A 23,083-nucleotide genomic window follows, 5' to 3' on the forward strand; every position below is an offset into this window, starting at 1 on the left:
AGTATGAAACGTATATCTTCAACGCGTGAATTTTTATTTTATATGTAATTACGTCGGCGCGATTGGATTTCGATAACTGATGAAGCTCGAGAGAAATCACCGGAACTAGAGAAAAAGCTGTGTCGAAAACTTGATTTCGTCATTTTACTATTAATAATAGACAGTTTGTATAAAGTATGGGCTGATAAATCTCGACGATACTTTGCTAATTTTCTACGCGTGCTGTGTCAGACTCGCATCCAAATGACATAGGTATTATTAGGCATTTATAGACTTATATATACATACTTAATGAGAGACACATAAGTAGACCTGTGTTAAATAATATAGCTCTAAAGTAAAGATGTCTATTATTGCACATTGTGCCAGCCTACGCCAGTCGGCAATCAGGACATCTTTTCCTCGTTTAATTTGCAAGACGTCACAGATAAATCATCAATTCGAACTTAATTGCCAATCATTCTCTCATATATCAACTGATCAACGATCGCGTATATTACGTTTTCTCAAAGACAATTATGTACGAGAATAAATCTTCCTAAAAAGATAGAAAACGCATTATTTGTTTTCAACTTAATAACATAAGTAATTACAATTTTTTTTGGTGGATTTTAGATTGTTTTTTAAACTTTTGAGAACTTTAGAAAGAATGTCAGAAAATTAAAACCTGCTTGCGATATTCTTGACTGGCGCATTGTGTAAGTTAAGAAGAGACAGTCTTAGCATATGTAAGGAATAGACAGGAATGATTTTAGCTGCTCAGAAACGTAAGATGCTTTAAAAAAAAAATTTCGCGACTGAAAGTGATACTGCGAGGCAATAATTTCTCCAACATACTCGGGAAGACTGTGAAGTAGTACGAGGAACGAATGCGAAACGAAATCTGCATTATTTTTGCTGCGAGATTCCTACGGACGTTACTATTATGTTAAGAAAACTACAGATACGTATAAACCTATATATAATTATCACCATACGTAGTTTTTACTTATACTATATTATTCGTACGAATGCATGTTATAGAGGCGGCTGTATATGATATATATACGTTTATCAAGTTTGTAATGAAACGCTGAGAAAAAACGCTATTTTGATTTTGCGAGTAAATATTACAAGCAAGAGAAACGTGATTCTCGATATAGCGAGCATATTTTATTGATTTTGCTTTTTACCGCTGCAATAAAAAAACGGCTGCTTTTTGACTCAAAAATAAATAAAAAAATACAGTGTAATATTATATCACGCCGAGTTAATGTTATTAACGTAATCGAGATTTATATGTAAATTTTTGATGTAATATCGTAATGTGTGAGGTAAAACGACACGCTGTTAAGTTTTGTTAAACAAAACCGCTGCTTTACTAATTATTTATATAGCCCCATGTATGCGAAATAATAATGTATGTAAAATGATGGTTGCTACTGGAAAAAAATATACATATATTTTATTGAGTTGACAATGAACTTATAGTTGCTTTTTTATCGTAACATCTTTCTATCTTTTACTCAAGCATTTAGTTTTGTTAACAAATATTGCTACACAAAAAAAAAAGTTTTTGTGTACCATTGGCCATAACATATTTGGTATAACGCATTGTATGATATCAATAAATATCATAGTAATGTTAATTCTATTTAAATCGACTGCTTATAATAATACATATTTTATAGATATAGAATAAATTTGAATAGTATACGTGTAAAAAAGTAAATATAGTATACTTTACGTGTGAAACAGAAACAATGACTTATGACTAATTTTTAATAAACCTTAGCAGTAATAGCATAATTGTTGATAGATTTCATGTAAATATACATGCATATTACTTCAAAAAACATATTTATCCCATTAAAAAAATCTCGATTTTTGATAACATAAACGTTATTTTATCATTTTATAAGATTTGATCACAAGTTTGTTTCATGTCCTAATTCTCTGAGTTTACCTGCAAATAGCTCTATTTTATGATTTAACTTCATATTGTAAGCCTTCAGATATCTTATAAAATCTGCCTGCTTTTCAAGTAGTTCCTCCAAATTTCTCCCTCTTTGGCGATATCCGATTTCTCCCATTCCAGAATAGGAATCCTGTGTAAAAGGCGACAGCCATTCATCTCGAGTGACGTCGGGCGGTGGACGTAATCGATTGAATTCCCTAACTTTTTCTACATGAAAAACATATGCAAGTAAGTCACAATAAAAAATAATAAATTTAGATATTTTAATTAATCTGGTTACATTGTTACGTTTTTAAATGTAGTATTAAGATTTAAAGAAACTTTTTAATGCTCAATCTTTTTTATCAATCTAATTTAATCTCTCTAAATATTATTTTTATTCTGTAATACTTACTGATGTACTTAACATAAGCTAAAAAGGTTATCAAGTATTCCAATAAAAACGGATAATAAACAAAATTGAGTGGTGTAAACCACTTTGACCTTCTGCAATATTGTTCATAGTCAACTTTATGGGTTTGATGTAGAACTGCTGCTAGTAACAAATAGTACACGTTCCACAATGATGCAATAAAAAGGGGTGTCCTTAGAATTTGATATGTTGACTGATAAAAATCTAGGTACCCATTAATCCGCAAGTTATAATGTTTTGCCTTGACAATGTGATCTATTGTCATAACTGATAACCAGTAGGCACAGTGTAGATACAAGAATATAAAATATGTATCATATATGATTTCGTATTGTAGCCAAAGGATTTCATATACAAGTCCATACATTTGCAAAGACATCTACAATAAAAAAGTTTCAGTAAATCTAGTTCAGTTTTTATATATTCTAAATGAGACAACTAATAAGGTATACCTACTAGTAACGAAACTGGAATTAACAAAATCCACACGGTGTTTAACTTTTGAAAATTGTTTTCCTCCTGAGAGCTCAAGACTGGCTGAAAACATTCTTCTTCCATTGTAACAGAACAGGCAGGAACTCATTAAATAAGTCTAATACACATAGCCAGAAAGGGAACCTCAAAAGAAGAAGACGACGATAGCCAGCTAAAAATGCAATTTATGTAATCTGCATTCTGTATAGTATATAAAAAATAGAACAGACATTCTTACTCGAAAACGACACTGCTCAAAATAAAGATTATTATACACCGCAAATTACGAAGTAGCATAAATACATCAAGCGTCGTAACAAAAACAGAGACTCTTGGCCGAACTAAAGCGAAAATTGGCCAAGAGAAACAGTAGTGTTCCTTGCGGGAAAATAAAGTACTGTACAGCACGCAAACTCACACAGCTGAGCAGACACGTTGCAGATAGAGAGAGGGGCGAGATAGGATATACTAAGCACACATGCCACAGAGCCGGGAACACTGGTCGCTGAGGACTGAGGGGGAACGCGTCTTCCTCCTACTTCCCCCGTTTTCGCCAGCCGAGGACGGGAGAAGTAATAGTGGGGGAAGCACGTACGCCAGTCGCCAGCCGTCCTCGTCACCAGTCGTCGTCGCCGCAGCAAACGCCAAATAAGTCTTTTAGTGTATCTTTTACTTTAATAACAAATGATAGAGAGGTTAGAAAGATCGATGACATCGATTTTGGTGGTTCTGAGATATTCCGCTTACCAAACGCTCCCGGCGCTACCGTCGCAAGTCGATTTTGGTAGTTCAGAGATATTCCGATTACCAAACACTCCTAGCGCTACCGTCGCCGCAAATGCATAGAGAACAATGTTACTCATCCAAATTCTAACACGACAGCGTAGTAACCACTGTCCACGGATAATCCGATCCTCGCTTTGTTCGTTCAAATAACACCGGTGTGCACTTTCGTAAGACTTTTGTTTTACCTTTTCTATTACCATCGAGTAATTATGAGACTGAGAAATTTAAATAGCTTGTTTAAAATATAACACTGTATATGTATATAAAACTTAAGGAATCTTTTTATTTTTAATTTATGAGCAGTTTTTGATTACCTGTGACGATATTACAGATTATACACGCAGGAGATCTTATATATATTTTTGTACATCCACTCTATCTCTTATATATTTTTTTCCTCTTTGGCAGTATTAATTGATAACTATAAAATACATTCTGCTGTACGCTATTAGAAGGCACTAGAAGAATCACAGACACGAGACACGCTATAGACATTCGTTATCGCGAATGACATCACGATTAGGTAAATGCTTTCTGCATCGAAAACGCGGCAGAAAACAAGATTAATCGCTCATAGCTGCAACTATACTTTGACCATACGACAATAAATCTCATATATTTTTATGATTTCGTTCATTTTCATATTTTCATTGATTAAAATGTAATGACTTTAATAATTTAAATACTTGGACTGGACAGAACAAGCGATGCATCTCATTTTCTTTTTGACACTATCATAATTCAAGACAAGATATTTAGTAAAAAGATGGTAACAATAATCGTCGCCGACCAAGCACGAATTTTTATGGCACCAGAAACGTAACTATGCGCTATCTCGGCTCTGGTTAACGAGCCCAGAGGTACCTCCGCTGCGATTCTTGGACTCCTCTCCGAAATCCTCGTAACGAGTTTTTCTGTTTCCGTCACGCAAGCTCGCAATTGTAGCGCTGACAACTTTTTCATAACGGGCTGCACGATAATAAAGATATCACGATCGGGCGTCATCATGCCACGAACAGCGCATTGCGCCACTTGCAGCTGACGACCTAAAGCAACTAGAAGAGCCTCTAAAGTGACGGAATCTTTGTCACTTTCCTCATCCATTATATAGTAGATTCTGTCCAGCTGCAAAAAAAAAAAAAAATTATTTAGAAAAAATTAAATTAGTCCGCCAGAAAAAAAAATGTCTAAAAAAATAATTTGATAATCTGAAAGATATCTCGTGAGTGTATGTACCTGTTTCTTTGAATAAAACAGCCTTGCCGCTCCTCCGCAGACAGGACAACAAGCACCAGGAGGAGTAACTCCGATACAATATGGATCTTCTAAAGCAGGACATTGCACGGTGTCGCCACAACGAGGTTTCGCCTGATCTCCTATAAGACCTACGGCCACGCAAGGACCATGATAATCTACGACAGTTCTTCCGGCCCAAGCCGCGCATTCATTGGCGTAGACCTCGCCGTTAATACCGCACACCGGACCACGAAGACTGCATCCTTTTAAACAAGGTCCTCTGTAACTCAAAGTGGCTTCAGCTCGAATCATCGCGCATACTGAAGGATACTGACGATTTTCTCGATCGCAAACTGGTCCGCTGGATTCATCACGAGGATTACAGTCTATCGGTATGCATTCGTATTGTCGACACGGTTTGTGCAAACGCGACAAGCAGACTCTTGGCCTACGGACGCATTGCTCCGAGCTATCACATGGATTAGGCATGCAAGGATCCCTACTGGAACAGCTGCCGAATTCTACTTCGTTGGCCGACAGCTCGGCGCATTTCGCCAGGCAAGCAGATGCGAAGGTGAATCCTAGTCTATCGCACACCGGAACATAATGAGCCGAACAGTCACAAGGTAACGAAGGCACTCTCAGTTCGCCACAGCTTCGCTTGGAGCATGTAAACTCGCCCTCGTAACAATTACAAGGATTGCACTCGAGGTAGAAGTTAGCCTTGTGTTGAATGAATCGGTCGTGTACCCAGCAGGATTTAAAATTGAAGCAATTGAGCGTACGGCATTTTTGCAGACCGTGCGTCGTGCACTGGCAGATTTTTAGGCAACCCTGTTGATCAAACCGCGGAATCTGGATCCAGGATCCGACCGGTACTAATTGCTTTGACATCTCGCCAAGGGAACAAGCCGGGACGCAACGGTAGATTTTGGCACTATTTGGTTGAACCACGCACAGCTGGCCTTGCGGGCAAGGATTTCGCTTGCAGGGCGTTGTAATGTCCTCATCGGGATGAACTACAGTTTCGTCATCCGATGGATCATCTAAAAATGGCCTTAACGAGACGCACGGCGCGTCCGGTCTCCCCGGTGACAGTTTGGCGCATAAAGTAGCCGCTGTATGAGGCCCGGTGTTTGCGCTCCAATCGACGCAGCTCGCCATCAATTCTAAACAATCCTCGCGACAAAGTCGCGTCTCGTGTATTCTGGTTTCGCAAGGTCGCAGTTGCAGAAGACAGGCTGCTGCACGTAAAGTCTCTGCCGGACAGGAAGAAGCGACACGCACAGACACACCTAATCCACGAATAATGCCTCCTCTGGACCAATGGTCAGCCTCCCATTTGGCCATTTCGTCGGCCGCAGTTGTACACGTTCTAGAAAAAAATTCATTATTTATTTATTAATTAAATATTTAATTATAATAAACGCAAATTTATTAAAAATTAAATTTCTACCTAAATAAAGTTGTAGGTCTGTCGTTAAACCGTGCACAATAAGACAATCCGGAACAGCCCATTTCGCAGGAATCATCCGCGTCTTCGAGACACCTTCTTAGTTCACCCTCTAAACTAGACGAGAGGCATTGTACGTCCAGTTGAGGCCAGGCGGTTTCCCAATCAGCTTGGAAGGCTCGCCAGCATAAATTCTGACAAGGTGGCCTCGTTGCTTTTGCACAACATGCCAGTTTTCCAGCATCTAACGGTAATCGCGCTGGCTTCGTCGATCCCGATTTTAGCAAGCAGCTCCACATCGGCGACTGTGGTAATACAGGACTACATTTTTCCGCCAAAGCATCCATAATTTCTTGATCGGTCGTTGCGGTGTGAAGAGTTCTGCGACACGTGTCCAAGCATGCCGGAGTCGTGGCTTCTTCGCAACAGTGCAAATCTGCGGAAATAAAAATAGCTAAATTCGACGACAACAAACGTTTTAAATAATTAATGATTTGCCAATTAATTAACGCATCTGTTTCATATAAATCGAATCATAGAATTCTATAAAATTGTTAACTAACGTTGCTTCGGATCTTCAGCATGCTTCACTTCAGCTATGTTTTTCAGACACTTGGGAATCTGGTGAAAGCAGCCCTTGCTGCTGTACAATTTTAAGTTGGATTGCTTGCCAGGTTTGTAAAAAATATCTTTACAAATAGCTCTGCATGTATCGTTGGAAACTTTACTGCAACATCGCTCGGCTTCTCCGCGCTTTTCCAGACAAAAGAAAAACTCGGCCTCGTCGCTCGGTCGACAAGATTCGTTCAGATCATTTGTGGAACCGGAAAGGGCGCAGGTCGTGCGGCACACTGGATTCTGAGCGAGACGGCAACATCCACGACCGGTCCAATTCTCGCTCCTCTTGAGTTCTATAACAATTTAAATAACTCAGTATTTTGCGATATCGTTGTTGCACACTTAGATACCATTAAAATGCTTACCGTTTAACGTCATGTTCACACAGGACCAAAAATCCAACTAAAAAAAAAAAAAAGAAAAGATTTAAACGTAAGAAAAGACAGTTATAATAAAAAAAAAAAAAAAAAAATGACAAAAAAAGTGAAGTAGCACAATCAATCGGTCGCACGATAGCGAGTCTCGAGATCATCTTTCATAAAATCGTCACCGCGAAAAGAAAAAAAAATGGAATCGCGTTACAAACATCCTAAATCGTTTAAGGCGCCCATTGTCGAAAGGCTTCCGATCCAGATCCGAACTGAATGAAGAGAATAAGAGAGTGTCGATTGCGTGGGATCGAGTCTTGGAAATAAAAATCGAAAAAAGTATTCACCAGCTCCATGGAACAAAACTCCAGTAGACGTTGAGTGGCGTTTTCCCTCGCTTCAATTTCGGCACCCAGGACTACCAAAGATATCTGTAAAATTGTAATAAAATTATTTTTTCTAGCACGCAATATATTAAAAAAAAAAAAACGATATATATACAAAATAATTACGAAGAAATATTACGGCGTTAATAAAACTTATTTCAAAGTAACACGTCTCAGAAATCACCTACTTTACATGGAAAAATGTAAATGGTAATAAAGCGACGTGAAAAAAAAACTCATTGCATAAAGACGTAAATTATTCTGGTAAGTTGAATCTCGAAGCATCAGCTTCTTTTAACGCTCGTTCCGAATCGCTCGTCGAGGAACTTCCCAAATTCGAAATGCGGTGCGGGATATTAGCTGCCATTAAGAATCAAGGACACGAGTGCAGCACACGGGGACCCCGCGATTTCCTGTTGCCTGTCGCTGAATAACAATTGTCTTTAAGGCCTGATATCGCTCGCTCGTTTCGTCCTCATCCCGGATTCAATCGCTGTCCTCCACGAGGACACACCGGATCCACTCTGTATGTCCATCACGGTTAAGAGTTACGGCCATCCATCAGCATGCGGTGGGTCTCGGCAGGCTCTGGCGATAGGCTCACAGTCAAAGGTCACACTCGGCCGTAAAGCATTAATCATCGATCACTTGTTCGTGCTACTTTTTTTTTTTTTTTTCACGAGTAGCAAATTTTTTTTTTAATTAATATACAGCCTCAGTCGAGATGGCAAAGCACGCTTTATCGAACGCATTAGCAATGCGTACAAACAAGATATATTCAACGATTAAATAATTCCGATGGCATTTTTATTAGTTTCCACGCTGGAGAAAAGATTGTTTTATAATTTAACAATCCGGTTAATGTTTGTGTTTCTATCAAGTGAAGCTATTATGTCGGAGGTGAAAGAGATGTGGAGCTGAGAAAACGACGTACGTATTTTCGTCGCGGTATATTCTTGGAAGGTATGCGCAGCCGGGTCATGTTCCCGTGTCAAAAGGGTACATTTTCCACTGGCAAATTTTTCGCGGCGATTTTAATGCCGCGGAAAGCAAGTTAACGAATAAAAAAAAATTTGTACTTCATACTGAACGTCCGAAGCTTAAAGTGCTCTAATAATAACGAACAATAAGAATGACACAACTTCAAAAATAATATCTGCCGTATCGCAATTGAAATTAACAGAGAAAACCCCATCGTCCGCAAAAATCTAAAGTAAACGTTATTTCGGAGGTCATATATCTCGGACTAGATAAATCAAAGCGTTTGACGGTCTCTGAGAAAAGTCAAGATCAAAAGATACCGAAAATAGAGCCGTGAGCTTTCATAATTTGCTCCGTGCTCACGTTTGCCGAACTCCTGAGCGATGCAAATAACAGCGAGGTGTCAGTCAGCCAATTAAATCGCGTTATGTACGATACGTTAGCAAAAATTAATTTACTAAAACTATATTTTCTAATGCGAGGAAATATTGTAATAAAAATACTTTTAACCCGGATAAGAAAAACAAAAACGCCCAACCTGGTATTTCCAACGCAGAAGTCTCTCCTATCCGTCTCAAGAATAACTTGTCACATATCTCGGAGCTTTCGTCACGATTTCCGGTTCGTCGCTAAATGAGTAAGAAGGAAGTGCTCATCAGTAGTCAAGACGATCCAAAGAGACAGCTCTCTCCGGGTTTTTCTGCGCCTCGCATTATATCGTGTCTTACATTTTAATTGAGCAGTATCATTGTAAAAACCATCGAGAGAACGTGGAGAACCGTGAGAAGTCATGCTAACGGGCTTTTTCGTAGGAGACCTATACCTCGCTGGATATCTTTGCAACTAAATTTATTTTTTTTTTTCTTTTCAGATTCGAGGCTTCGAAGCACGTTGATATCGCGAATAAACTTACGTTGCGACTCTTTGCGGCGATAAAGTACCCTCTTGGACGAGGTCTCCTACACGTGCAGCCCGTGATCGAAAAATCAGTGAGGGGTTACGTTTTAGTTAAAGTACTCCTCCCTTTCCCCGCGGCGAATAAACTGCACGGAGACACGATATCATTGATAACGCTCGGTACGTCCGCCGCGTTGAACGCGTCAATTCGTAATATTTGCGTATGAATGGACCCACGGGGCGCCCCGGGTCTCGCGTAAATCTCGCAGCGGGCTCCCCGGTGTCTCCGATCTTATCTTCGACGAGGAGGCTCCCGCAGTCATCTCTAAAGGAGCTACGGCCAGGACGCGCCCCACGTCGCGATACCCTCATCGAAGGAAGCAACGAGGTATCTTTCTCCCCTCGCCTTTTTTTTTTATTTTTTTTTTCAGCCTATCCATTTTCACTCTCTCTCTTCCATCTCTGTTTTTCTCTCTTCTCGCCGTCCCGTTTTTATTTTCCGGAATCCCAATATATCCGCGGACACGACATATCTCGTGTCCTTTTTATCGTTCCGAATTCGGCCCGTGAGTATTTATCAGCTGGGCGATATCACATTCGGACGATTATGCCGTCGAGATTGTCTTTTTGAAATTCCCACGGGACCTCTCCTCCCACGCGCATATATAATTAATAGATTACCTTCCGCAGCCGGGGGCTGCAGCCAATTTTTTACCGTGACGTAAAAGGCGCATCTTTATGCAATCTCGAGTAACGGCCTCAAATTTACCGGCGAATTTACAGATCGGCCGACGTCTTGTGAAATATTCTTAAGAGCGCTTGTAGAGGTGATATGATGTACTTTTTAAAATGTATACCTTGGAGCATACGTTCCGACAGGATCCAGCAGCCAGCGAGCAACAGGACATCTCTGTAACAGAAACGAAGATGGATATTACTTTCGGGTATCAAGAAAACAGATGGAAGGCTATATGAGCTCGATAAACCTTGGGCCACGCTCTCGAGAAGCTCTCCTCCGGTTTTCTACCGACACGAAGCAGACGCGTGTCCTGCATTACGTCAGTATGAAAGGGACAGGAGGGAGGAGAAAGTATCCGTTTACAAAGGTTTATACGAGGGAATGTAGTGTCAAAACTCTGGACCCTCCCTCCTCCCTTCCTTCCGGAGGCTTCACATATAGGCAAAATTTTGGAGACGCCGAATTACAGCGATAAAAAAATCAGGGATCGTATACCCTCGCTTAGTTCGTTTATCCGACTCGTCTCATTTCCGTCTGTAATATAAAATATATAAAAATAATCTTAATCCATTATTTTTCCCTCCAATTAATTTCTGGTGACAATTTTACACATGCCGCTGCGACAATTCCTATTTTAAAAAATTGATGAGTGACGCATGAATTAAATCGAACGAGAGTAACAAATAGATAGGCGCGGGGGGAGGTGGGGTGAGGCGGGGGGGACAGGGTGAGAGCGAGCGCGAGCATACGTGCCGCGCGCTAGGAATATACCCCCACTACTCCCACTCTCGCTTTGTCCTTCTCCAGCGGTCGCGCGAGCACACACGTACGTACGCGTTACGCAGACCGCGTGCTCGTGCCGAAATTAATACGTAATTCCGTTCGACGAATACCTCGCGATACGAGATCTTCTCCTCTCCGTTCTCCGTGCGAGGAGAGTACGTGCGATTGCGTCTCCTTTCGTTAAAGTACGCACTACGCGACGACCACGTGCTCGCGCCGGGTTGGTCGTTTCTGGAGTCTCGTACGGTATTCGGACGTAATTTTTCGGCATGGCTTTATTTAAAACGCGAGTTTTAATGTAAGTTTCGCGATTAAAGTCACGGTCGGGGTGCTCGCGAGTGTCCATCGCGCGGAAGGACGACTCGACACGTGCTACCTGAGAGGAGGAGGAGGCCCAGGAAGGGTGTCCTGCCCCGGCGGAGCAACCCCGGGGTAAGAATAAATTTTTCTTTGGAATAAAATGCTTTAAATGTGATATCTACGAAATAATTCTTTAATTTTTCTGTTCCAGATCAAGAGAAACTCCGCTGCTTCGCATCGTTTAATGAGAACTTAAAGTGCCGCGCGCCGATATCAGTCATCGTACGAACCGCAGCCGGTTCGTCGGTCGTTTCGGGAGTGCCGATAGTTTACGGACGTTTTTTTATACGATTATTTTTTACGGAAGTGCGCTCGCGAGGTTTCTAGTGCGCGGAAGGATGGCTCGACACGTCCCATCTGAGAGGATGAGCAGGCCCAGGAGGCATCCTGCATCGGCGGAGCAACTTATAAGTAAGCATGAATTTTTTAATATTAAATCTTAATTTAAAAAAAAATTTGTACCTTTTTTTTTATCAATCTTATTAATTTTCTGGCACGTCTACATTAATATTTTCCTTTTTATGTTACAGCCACCGGCAGAAATCTACAACTCCGCTGTATGCAGATTGGGTAAGCCAGTAACTTGTTTTCAGGATCTTCTCTTTACAGCAGTGTCGAAAAATAACGCGCGCAAGTGATTAATAAATTTCGCGAATATAAAATCACGGTCGCGTTCGCGAGTTTCTAGTGCGCGGAAGGAGGACTCGTCACGACGTCCGAACTGAGAGGAGGAGCAGGCCCGGGGGGCATCGTGCATCGGCGGAGCATCTCTTAGGTGAGCATGAATTTATTTTATAAAATCTCTATTAAATATCAACTTTACTTTTTTTTAATTAAATTGATTAACCAATATTCATGTCTACATTAATGTTTTATTTTATGTTACAGTCACCGGCAGAACTCATCAACTCCGCTGATTGGTAAGTCGCATAATTTAATTTTTTTTTTTTATAGTTTATAATTGGGAGTCTTTAAAAAAATAGTGCGCGTATGGTTTCTTCTAGCGTTACAAAAACGAGACAATATTTAAAATAGAATTTTTTTTAGTACAACGTAAAATAAAATAGAACAGAAGTCGAGACGTTCGTCGCGAACATATTTCTCGCCGGTGATCTTAAATATTAAAGTTTCCGTTCCATCCAACACGATTGCAATATAGCGTGCAATCGAGGAGCATTCCGTGCGTCCCCTTTCTTCCCAGCGTCTTCAATTATTAAACGACCGAGGGGGGGAAATAAGGGAATTGTCCGGGTCACTTGGATCGAACAATCGAATAAGATATCCTGCTTACCGCGTTTGAGAGCTCGCCTTCGCATTTAACGGCGGACTTCGAACCTGTTTCGAAGGAAAAAGAATGGATCGAACCGAATTCTAAGCTTATCGCTAGCGCGGACAGTTTGTTGGCTCTTGCGGCACCTCGATCGTCACGATAATTACGTGGCCGCGCTGTTAATTCCCGTTTATACATTTCTGACGTGAATAGTTGTCAACGGCTCCCGCCCGTGTCACATCCGACGTGAAAGATCTTTAACGACTTTACCGGGTTAACATGCGGGTTCGATCAAAGTGACTTGTGTGAAAGGGGGGTCTTTTGAATGACGGCTGAAATCGTAAGGACCGCCGACCGCGCCGACGTTATGCACTGCCTTACAATGAAGCTAATAGATACCAATTAACGCCAAATTGTTGCTCCCTTTCTCTCTCGCTTCGTAGAATCGGTCGATTCCGATTATGTATATGTATATACTCCCCTCGTGCACGTACAAATGTAAAATGCGTTTCTTAAAGTCTAACGTAATATCTCCGGTGCTCGATGTATTCGATTGTGCATATATTAATGAGATAGGCATTTGCATAAATAAATATTACTCAACGCATTAATTTATTCAAAAAGTGCAGGACCGTTTCAACTTCAACTTTACGATACTAACGAGAAATTATAATTGTCGACATATTGACGAGAATGGAGAACCGTCAGTTTGCGTACGGCGTCGAAACGTTTGCATTCCCGAGCGAGGCACCCGAGTCTCGGGCGGAACGTTCTCCTATTACAGAATAAATTACGAATGTTTGGCTAGATATCGGTTTCGGTCACCGACACCTGGCACTTATCCGTTTGTCACCGAGCAGTTTATTCGCGTCCGTTCCCAAAATATATCGGCGACGGGGGATGATCTGTGAAATCACATTCTCCGCGCTCGGCACGATTACTTTTATAGATTTCCGTTTCCATAGTTTATCGCCGTGACTTTAACCGCACAGGAAAGAATTCTATTCGATTTTCACTTTATTCTATTTCTTTCGATTTTATTTTATTTCATTTTATTTTTTTTTTTACTCATTATGTATTGCAAGTGCATTTCGCAACCATTTCGTCCGTCGTAAAAGCTCGCGCGCGGGTCGTTTAAGGTGTGCGTTTAATCGAATCCTCGCCGCAAGAGCCTTGGAGTTTCCACGTGAAATTCGCGGCGACAAGTTGCGCCTCGCGCCTTTAAACGCGGCGTTTTGTGGCTCCCGTTGCGGACGACACGAAAATAGCCAGAGTCGTTCGCGGCCATCCGGCGTTTACACCGATCCAAACTGCGGGGTCCCCCTTCACTTTATCCCACCCGTTGCGCGCTACTCGAGAAGCCGAAATGTTCGTGACTTTGACAGGAAACATCGGATCGACGAGTGCATTTCGTGCCACTTGTGAATACGGAACGTTTCGTTTTCTTTTCTTTTATATTTTTTTTTTTTTCTTTCCATATACGCCGCATTAAAATTTATCGCGGAGAGAAGATCGAGACCCGCTTGATTGTTCGAAGATAAGAGGGCAAAAGTACGATTATCGATAATGTAGTAATAATAGGCTCTCGGGAGAGAAATCGGCGACGACGGGCAGAAGTGACAAACAACGCTCGGTATAAAGTGGACCGTTCAATTTGATTAATATAAAATTTTTGTGGAGCGGGACCGGTGGTATTTTAAACGCGATTAATGCGCTTGATGAAGCTTAAAGGCATTCGGTCTCGCGCAGTTCGTTGTCTTTCTGACATTGGCGCAACGACTCAGACGATGGTTGCGTTCACCAGAAGGTCCACATCTTCGACTGTTTTAAAAATCAAAATAAATCCGATTGATACACGCTTTTAATTTTAGCCGAATTTAATAAACCCGCTCTAATCAGAATTCACGAATTTTACAAGTTTCAAAAGCAACACTTCTGCAGAGAGCGCGCTCTCATTTCGCGCTTAGCCCGGTGCGTTCACAGGATTTTGCTTCGCGCGATCGTAGTGCCTCAGAGGACGTGTAAATTTAATTCGACATTTTCACTCGAGCCTTTGTTTCTCGCTTTTCTTCCCTTTGTTTCGCGTGCGTCACGTCAAACGGGTCTAATGGCCAGACGACGATTCCCCGCGCCGATAATGACAGATTTCATCTGCAGTAAATCCGTCGGCGCGCCATAATCCAAACGCGAAACGACGCGTTCTAAATTTACACGTGGTGCGTACGATTTCACGTAGCAACTCCTGATGCCAATCTTCAACGAGACGAGAACTCTACGTTGAAAAAAAATACTGCCTGCTCGTGTGATAATCACGTTAAAAAAATCAGATATCAATAACGCGTCGCGATATTTATGCGGTGCATGCGTAATATATAAATCACTTATGTGAGTATATATCATTTGTCTTTCCGGTCCATGCGTGGCCGAGACAATAAGCGTGTCCCCCGCGCGTAATTTACAGACGTAAAACTTCGCCGTGAATCCTTCTCAGAACGCAGCAAGCGCGTCTCCCCGACGAATTTAAACCAACTACCCGAGGTGACGTCGATCGACGGGAATGTGTCGCGCAACGTTCGTTCCTTCGCGCGCGCGACGTGTATACACGATCCGCGACTCCTCGTTGCATATACAGCCGCATAACTGCACTCGCAGCTGCATCTTTCGGCGTCGAGATATCGTCGGCGTCGTTTCGTTATTCTTGTAACAACGAAAAAAAAAAAGCCCCGTACGATTCTTCCACACTCTCCCCATGATCGTGACTTACTACGCGCACACTGGCTCGAGAAACCCGATAAAATATATTATAACTTCTCGCAAAATCGCGACAGTAGGATAAAACTTAATTTTTTATATATTTATTTGAACAGACGGAAAGTCCAAACAAAAAAACTATTTTTTTTTAAGTTGCGTAAGAAAGATAGAGGAACCCGAATTTTTCCCAATTTACCTCAGATTCTCTTATTTATTCCCGTGAGATTAAACACTTGTCTTCGGAAGATGCGTAAGTGAATTTCGCGGCGACCAAATCGAACGCGTGAGTCTAAAGAGAAAAAATTCTTTTTATTCCTCGAATAAAAAAAAAGGATCCTCTCGTATGTTCAATGTCGATTTGACTGGCGTTCATTAATCGTCCCGTAATCAATTCTCGGCCGCGGCGAGCCCTGCCTTTCGTAATCCGCATGGTCATTATCGGCGATTATGAGCGCGTTACGTAGTTATTCGCAAATACAGGCGCGATAATCCTCGGGCGGGGGCACAATTAGACGCCGCCGGCAGGCCACACGTAGCTGAAGAAACTGTGCACATAATTAATACAGTCGTCAAACTCGCCGACCGAGCGAGTCCGGTGCACTTTATGGCGCGAAGAAGAGAAAGAGAGAAGGAAATCGACAAGGGATCGACGGCAGCGGGGCATGGGGGATCGAGATACGTGTCTCTCGACATGTTTTTATCCAACGCGAAGCTGTCACGCGGTTTTATGTGTTTATTTATCTCTCCGCTCACGCAATATACACCATGAACGGGTATATATCGATGGAAGAGTACATATAAGTAATCTTCGCAGCGGAGTCTTTCGGAGTCTTCTGACAATCCTTCTCTCTTTTAACCCTCGCGTTTGTTTTCTTTCTCTCTCGCTCTTTTTTAAGATTTCCTGCTGCCTCCCTTCCCCTTCCACAATGTGGACAAGATATTCGCGACAACCGGTCCTTTGGCGAACGCGATTGAGTATCGCCGTAGAATTTACAAAAAGCCACCCAGCGTCTTTCTAATTATGATCTATGCGGTAACTACTGTCCTTTCGATCGATAGTCTTTAATGTATCATCAGATTATGTTCCTAAGTACTTGCGAATTGGAAATAATGATAAAATTTTGTTACATAAATTTTTCTGGTAAAAAAAAAAAGAAATCAGTTAATCAAATATTTAAAAAAATAAATGAAAAATAACCACCCGCGAGAAGTATTGATCAATTAAATTACAACGCACGTGCGATATTAACACTTGTCCTCAGAATTTCCGAAAGTCGAATGCGTGCTACCGACTTAATTGCCAGTCGTTGGGCATGATATATGCACAAGTGACGTGAAAATTATCGGTTGGGTATGGCGCGTGACAACGTATGAAATCTCGAAACTTACGAAACTCCCGCAGGTACATATATATATATACTTAATGGCGTTAAAATCGAGAAACGGAATGACAATTTATGCTCACTTCGCACGTGTAGTCATATAATTAATATTAACGACCTCAATAATCGTACAACATTTTCAGAAAATTCTCGCGCGGTCTCTAGCCGATTAAGGTTCGAGGCTTAGCTTTCAAAAGTATATAATATAGCGCATAAATAAGTATAATGAATCATTGAGCGCTATCAGCCGCGGAACTCCTCCCGATGCCGCGCGGCATTAGAATTACTTGGAAATTGCACGAGCCGGCGCATAATAATGTATTGACAGCCGACGAGGGCGTATCGAGGGCGGCGATGAGCGGATGTTAATGGCTAATTAAGAGTATCGATCGCGATCGGCGATCGAGAGAGCGCCGCGGCACTGTGGGTGTTATTGCGCCCGTGCATTATGCATATATTACGGCTTACGCAAGTCGCCGCTCCAGTTTCCTAGCCGCGGCGAGACACGCGCGAAATTATAACGCAACTCCGAGCGATTTCACGCGCCTAGAACCGGCGGCGCGTCAAATTCACACCCGGGGATCACTGTGATCGACACTCCCGTCGGCACTAAGAGCCACGAGATTACGTACGCGCGACAAACTGCCAATTATCCCGCCGCTTTTTACGCGGACCGTGCGTAAAACGACCATCGGCCGCCGCTACCATTACGCCCGGATCAATTCCAAACGATTCCCTTTTCTCGTACGCGATTTTTTCTTATCGAAAAAATCCGTGATTATTTATGCAGATGATCGATTAACGCCGAGAACGTTGGCACCTCGTTGACGAGGATTTAATTATTGCCGCTTGACGCAGAAATACATTTCAATTGACTGTTTATAAAATAAAAAAAAAAGATATGTGTTCGGTTGGTGAACTTTCTTAGATTTGACTGAAATTGAAAGAAGAATCAAATCAAATTGCGCTTATTTCACTTGATATTTAATTTCTCTCACTCTCTTTCTCTCTTCGAGATGATAAGGGTGCCGTGTCCGTGTTTCATTAGAATAGAATAATTACGTAATGAATTTATAATCGTTCACGCGCGTGCTAGACTGTTATAAATCAATCGGCAAATTTTGTAATACGTGCCAGCGTATAACGTTTTTGATTCGTATGTAAGGAAATTGCCTCGGCGTTCCCGCGCGTTCGTCAAAACCGACGCGTAACATGTTAATCATTTGCGACACATGGATGTAATTCTAAATCGCGCTCACATACGGTGATGTTATATTACGGCGCTGTTTACGCCCGGCGCATCGCGCTTGTCGCGAAGGGAAGAGCCACGAATGATAAATGAAAGATCCGTCGCCGTTGATTCACGAGAACGAGCCGATGATACCGTAATATTTTCGTGGCGCGTGCATTAAATTGCGGTTCAATTAAAATTATATTTTAAGCCGGGAGGAACGGTAAAAAAAATTCGACGAGCATAAAAATACTCTGATACGTTAATTGAACAAAAATAAAAATGGAACGTTTAATTCGTTTCCGTCCTTTATTCATGTCTGATACGCGGGCGCAAATCTTTATTTTTACATCCTCCTTTTCGTGTAAATATATATACTTTTTTTTTTTAATACTAGCTTACGTAAATCTTCCGCGAACTGCGTTGTTTTCCGCGTTGCACATCGATAAGCGCGATTGAACGAGCAGCGAGGGAGAATCGCGACGCGTTATCACCTTTGGCTCTTGTATGCAGTTATACTTATGCTGCCAATGCCTCCACTTATGCGTTTCTCTCTTTTTTCTCTTATTATGCATACGCGTGAATACTCCTCGGAACCGGGCCGAAGGTAGAGATGCCAGCGACCGTTAGCGACACCCCGTTCACACGGACGCGCGTGCACGTGTAATTTCAGGGAAGATTAAAAAGATCAGGGAGACGTAGAAACCGAGAGAAAGAGAGGAGAGGAACTGCACCGTCGTGAAAAACAAAATACTTCATCTCGATAAAAAAAAACCCTTCCAACGGACGAGTGTACGACTCGCGATTTAAGTTTAACTTTACAAAAAAAAAAATAATAATAAAAAAAAAACTGTCAAGTGTCGCCGGAGGAATCTTAACGCGGGCGACTGTGTTGCGGAAGGAAGCGAAACTTTTTGCCGCGCGATGATCCGTGAGAACTTGAGACACTCAGCTCGAATCGCGATAAAAAAGATCCGCCGTCTCGCTCGTTTCCTCACCACGAGAAGGACCCGGAGGGAACGGATGGTCCAAGTGATATCAATTTTACGTCGTTTTGGTCGAAATGTGAGCAAAAATGCGACCAACGTGAGTGGACCTCGGATAGTTTTCGACAAGAGGGAGGCGAGAGGTTTAAAAAAAAAAAAAAATCACCATGCGGGTGGCAGAATACGCGGGCACGAGAAAAATCAGCGCGAAAGGGGGATCGGGGGGAGGGGTAGCGCACATATGGCGGGAAGTTGTCGTTGATATCTTCTTGCCGTACGATGACGTACACTCTCCGGAGGAATGGGTTCAATGAATCTGTCCTGAGGCTCGTATTTTTGCGGGCCGGCGCAGAAATACGTCGTTGGTTGAGATGAAATTATTATCATTGACTTTATATTTCGCTCATTTATTCGTGTCGGATAAAAGAACTTATTTATATTTTTTTAATCCCGACTTCTTGAATCTCACGGACAAGAACGAAAAAAGTGTTGTTGCGTGAGGAGGAATAATAAATTGTTTACCTTGCGCTGCGTCGAGAAAGGGATTCCCGGCGACTGCCACGAGGATCGCCGCTATTGTCATCAGCATCACGGTGCGGCGCATTTTCGATGCCATGCGTTATGCGAAGAGCACTCTTCTCTCGAATCTTCGGAATAACAGCGTAATGTGATTAACGCCACGCGTTCACCTCATCTCACTGCCACGCGCGTGCTTCACTGCAGGAGAAAAAAAAAACAGGAAGGAAATAAAGAAAGAAAGAGGAAATAAGACGCCGGACGCGGATAGAGTCACATGTCGGGACGGGACGTGCGTGGCACTCGCGTAAAACCGAGACGTGCATTCGAACGCGGCTCGCGAGCAACTGAGCTTTTCGTGGCACTTACTCGAGCCACGAGCCACGGGTTGGAGCTTTTTACTGAGTGGGTGAGAGGAAGAAACCGGAGGACTAGCGCCGCGACTCCCCGACCGCCACGCCAAGAGGGGACAGAGCCGGGAACGACGAAGGCGAGCGAGTGCGAGGAGAAAGGCTGACGAGTGAGACGGCGAGATAGGAATTGCGTGTGTAGGTGGGAAGAGACGCGTGGCGCGCACGGCTGTCATGCGGTTCAACCCGCTATTGTGACATCTTCGACCATACACCCGCACGATATCCTGCCTTGTTTTTTTTTTTTTCTCCTGCCCGTTCCCGCTTTTTCCCTCCACCCCACAGCTCGCGCGACGAGTTCTCGTCGCGAGTTCTTTGTTACGCACGCAAGTAGCGAAATCGAGTAACGCGAGGGAGAATACGAGAGCGGGTGAAAAAGAGAGATGAGCGTACATCTCGTCCGTAATATCTTCTCTCAAGTACTTACTCGTCTTAAGTCGAGCTGAAGCACACGCAGGTCAGAACGAAAATCAGTCCGCGTCCATAAATCTAATGTCGCCGTGGCCCATTCGCCTCGTGGGCCTTCGGTCGGCACCGTATTCTGAGAAGAGGGAAAGGTTCGATAACCCAGGGTACGGTAACTTCCTGCTGATAGCCGGGCGATACGACGTGACGTTAAATCCGTAATATATTCCCGATACTCGGGAGAGGGCTCCTGACATCTCGTACAAACAGCTCTCGTGTTTAGATTTGAGAATACTTCGAGTGGTCGACTCCAAGCGCAGGGGACTCTTCGAATGCTTCAGCGAGATAAGATTAGACCCGACATCGCTCACGATCGTATCTGTAAGTACGATGAATGATCTTTACGGTGCACTGTTTGCACTGTTTCGATACGGCGTGTACGAGTCAATTATACGTCGGGAATTTCGTCCAAGTGCATAGTTGGTGTTTTCTTACCTCTCTTGTGATTTATCGCGCGGTCGGAGACTGGGCCATTCATTTTTTATCAACGTCTCGCAGGGCGACGGGTGTCTGAAAACACGTTCGCCGTCGTCCCCAGATATTTGATTGACTGATCGGAGCGAATACTCAGTCCGTAATTTATTAATTTATTCCGTCGATAAATCGCCTTCAATCTGCACGTGGGCAGCGGACGACCGGTCCTTGGTATTTCTCTCTTCCTCGCTCCCTTTTTAATTTTCGCCTTGCTTCTATTATACTGTTTCTTTATCCCTGTCTCTCTCTCTTTCCATCGTGCTCTGTTCCTGTAACAAATGGGGAAGCCGTTATTCCAACACCGATGTAGATAATAGCGGCGTGGTGTGTCATTTGCCTTCGTTGCACAATTGGCGGGTGTTATGCAAAAGTGAGTTAGTAATTTTAAGTAAATCAAGCTGAGAATGCACAGTTTCATTCTACTGGTCCGGCACCGTTTTTTTTTTTTGTTTCTTTTTCTTTTATTTCTTACCTTTAGCTAGCCTAGATTTGCCCGATTCTCAAAACAGCAGCATTTGATGCATTTACAGAGTGAACGTTTTCTTTATATCGAGGTCGATACTCCAACATTTTTGTTGCCATCTGTCGTTCTTCCGGGACGCTCCAAGACGATATTACGAATGCATTCTTCTCTGGACATCTAGCAATCACGCAAAACAAACGCGTGACCGGTTACGCGCGATCGAAGCTCTCTCAGGACACGTCCGCTATGTTAATCGCGCATGATCGTATAAATATTCAAGCGTCGCTGGACCGCGGCCTGAACGGACCTCCGACGTGCCACGACGTTGGACTGCCTTATCTGAGCATCCGCACTACGGCCACGCATAGATAATTAACGACATAGAAATCAGTCATCTTCGCTCGCGGCGATCAGCGGTGGTACGCACAAGAATGTCATCCTCCGGCGATGTCTCGATGCCGAGCGATTAGCCGTAAAATTCAATCGCCAACTGAAAATATTTTCTTTTATTATATGTACATCTATAAATATTAATTATAATACTTAACATATATTTTATATTATTTATATTAACCTTTTTCATTAATCTCTTCTAGATAAACGTTTTCCACGGACTGTCTTCATATCGAACGCTGTAATCCCAAGAACGTAGCCTGGTAGCGCAGGCTTCGCACGATTCGATTTAACTCGCTCAAGTACTCGGAATGGTTATTAATTATTCTCGTGCAGACGAGTCGTCTAATTGGACGGCGTCGTGTGCATCTAGCGGGTGAAACGGCGCGAGACGTTGGATTCACCCAGATCGCGATGCTAAAAAAAATATGCACCAATGTTTTATACAAAATTAAACCCACGATCCCGAGCAGAAAAACAGAGCTCGTGTGAATTCTCCTTGGAGCTTACCTCGGATTATCTATTTATCTCGAGCGTGAGACTGTTAGACCAGAGACGGCGAGGCAAATGGTTCGTTGAACATCTTGCGAGCGTCGTCGGCTGCATGCCGATGAAGCGGCACCGTGAGAAATCTAATTCCCTGAGCGCGAATGTGTCGCGAGTGCGGAATTCCGATGCGTCGCGACGCACCTCCGAGGCGAAGGCGACGATGGCCCGTTTGCGCGAAAACGCCGCCATTCGCGACTCGCGAGATATAATGGCGACACGCCAGTCGACGTGGCATTGTAATGCAGCACACAACCGTCGTCCCATTCCGCCGCCCATTTGGATAATGCCCCAGCTCCGTCGCGGTCCTCTTCTTACGCGCCGACCTGTCATTACAATTTCGAACAGGTTAGAGACAATGTGAGAGAGACGTCGCGTCGGCCGAGATACGAGTACGTTATTCCGTTACGAATTTCCACGCGTTTAAAATGACGTTAGGAAGAACAGTCCCGCGTTGCACCGCGTATTGAATTTCGATCTAAAGTACCTCGACCGACTCGAGAATTAAAATCGACATCGCGCCGCGTACGTTTACCTTATTTCTAGCGATATGTGACGGATCGTGTGCAATGATTAACGTAATTGTATAAATTAGAAGGATGCGATCGATACCTGATAGTTGGGTCTGCTTTCGATAAATGAGCGGTTACCGACAAACTTACGGGTGGCGCTGGTGGCGTTGCGGGGGCGGCATCGCGCATGCAGCGTGAAGTCAGCAACGGGTGGCAGGTGGCAGGTGAGTCGTA

The 23,083-nt window shown here is 43.0% G+C and overlaps 2 protein-coding genes across 2 annotated transcripts; both read right to left on the minus strand.

Annotated features, from left to right (window-relative positions):
* Positions 1 to 1,419: 1,419 nt before the first annotated feature.
* LOC139108158 (transmembrane protein 192) lies at positions 1,420 to 3,790 on the minus strand. Its single transcript, XM_070666253.1, has 4 exons — positions 3,082 to 3,790; positions 2,826 to 3,015; positions 2,352 to 2,748; positions 1,420 to 2,164 (listed from the first exon to the last, which is right to left on the minus strand). Exons 2-4 carry the CDS (start codon positions 2,925 to 2,927, stop codon positions 1,908 to 1,910), a joined length of 756 nt encoding a protein of 251 aa, XP_070522354.1. The 5' UTR covers positions 2,928 to 3,015; positions 3,082 to 3,790; the 3' UTR covers positions 1,420 to 1,907.
* A 96-nt stretch (positions 3,791 to 3,886) lies between these two features.
* On the minus strand, positions 3,887 to 23,034 carry Reck (reversion-inducing-cysteine-rich protein with kazal motifs). Its single transcript, XM_070666232.1, has 13 exons — positions 22,302 to 23,034; positions 21,973 to 22,208; positions 21,408 to 21,888; positions 20,897 to 21,204; positions 20,424 to 20,780; positions 19,593 to 19,787; positions 10,426 to 10,478; positions 7,652 to 7,735; positions 7,302 to 7,338; positions 6,882 to 7,229; positions 6,322 to 6,754; positions 4,866 to 6,240; positions 3,887 to 4,754 (listed from the first exon to the last, which is right to left on the minus strand). Exons 6-13 carry the CDS (start codon positions 19,684 to 19,686, stop codon positions 4,371 to 4,373), a joined length of 2,808 nt encoding a protein of 935 aa, XP_070522333.1. The 5' UTR covers positions 19,687 to 19,787; positions 20,424 to 20,780; positions 20,897 to 21,204; positions 21,408 to 21,888; positions 21,973 to 22,208; positions 22,302 to 23,034; the 3' UTR covers positions 3,887 to 4,370.
* Between the last annotated feature and the right edge of the window lie 49 nt (positions 23,035 to 23,083).

Source organism: Cardiocondyla obscurior, linkage group LG14 (assembly GCF_019399895.1).
Source record: "Cardiocondyla obscurior isolate alpha-2009 linkage group LG14, Cobs3.1, whole genome shotgun sequence".
NCBI classification, from domain to species: domain Eukaryota; kingdom Metazoa; phylum Arthropoda; class Insecta; order Hymenoptera; family Formicidae; genus Cardiocondyla; species Cardiocondyla obscurior.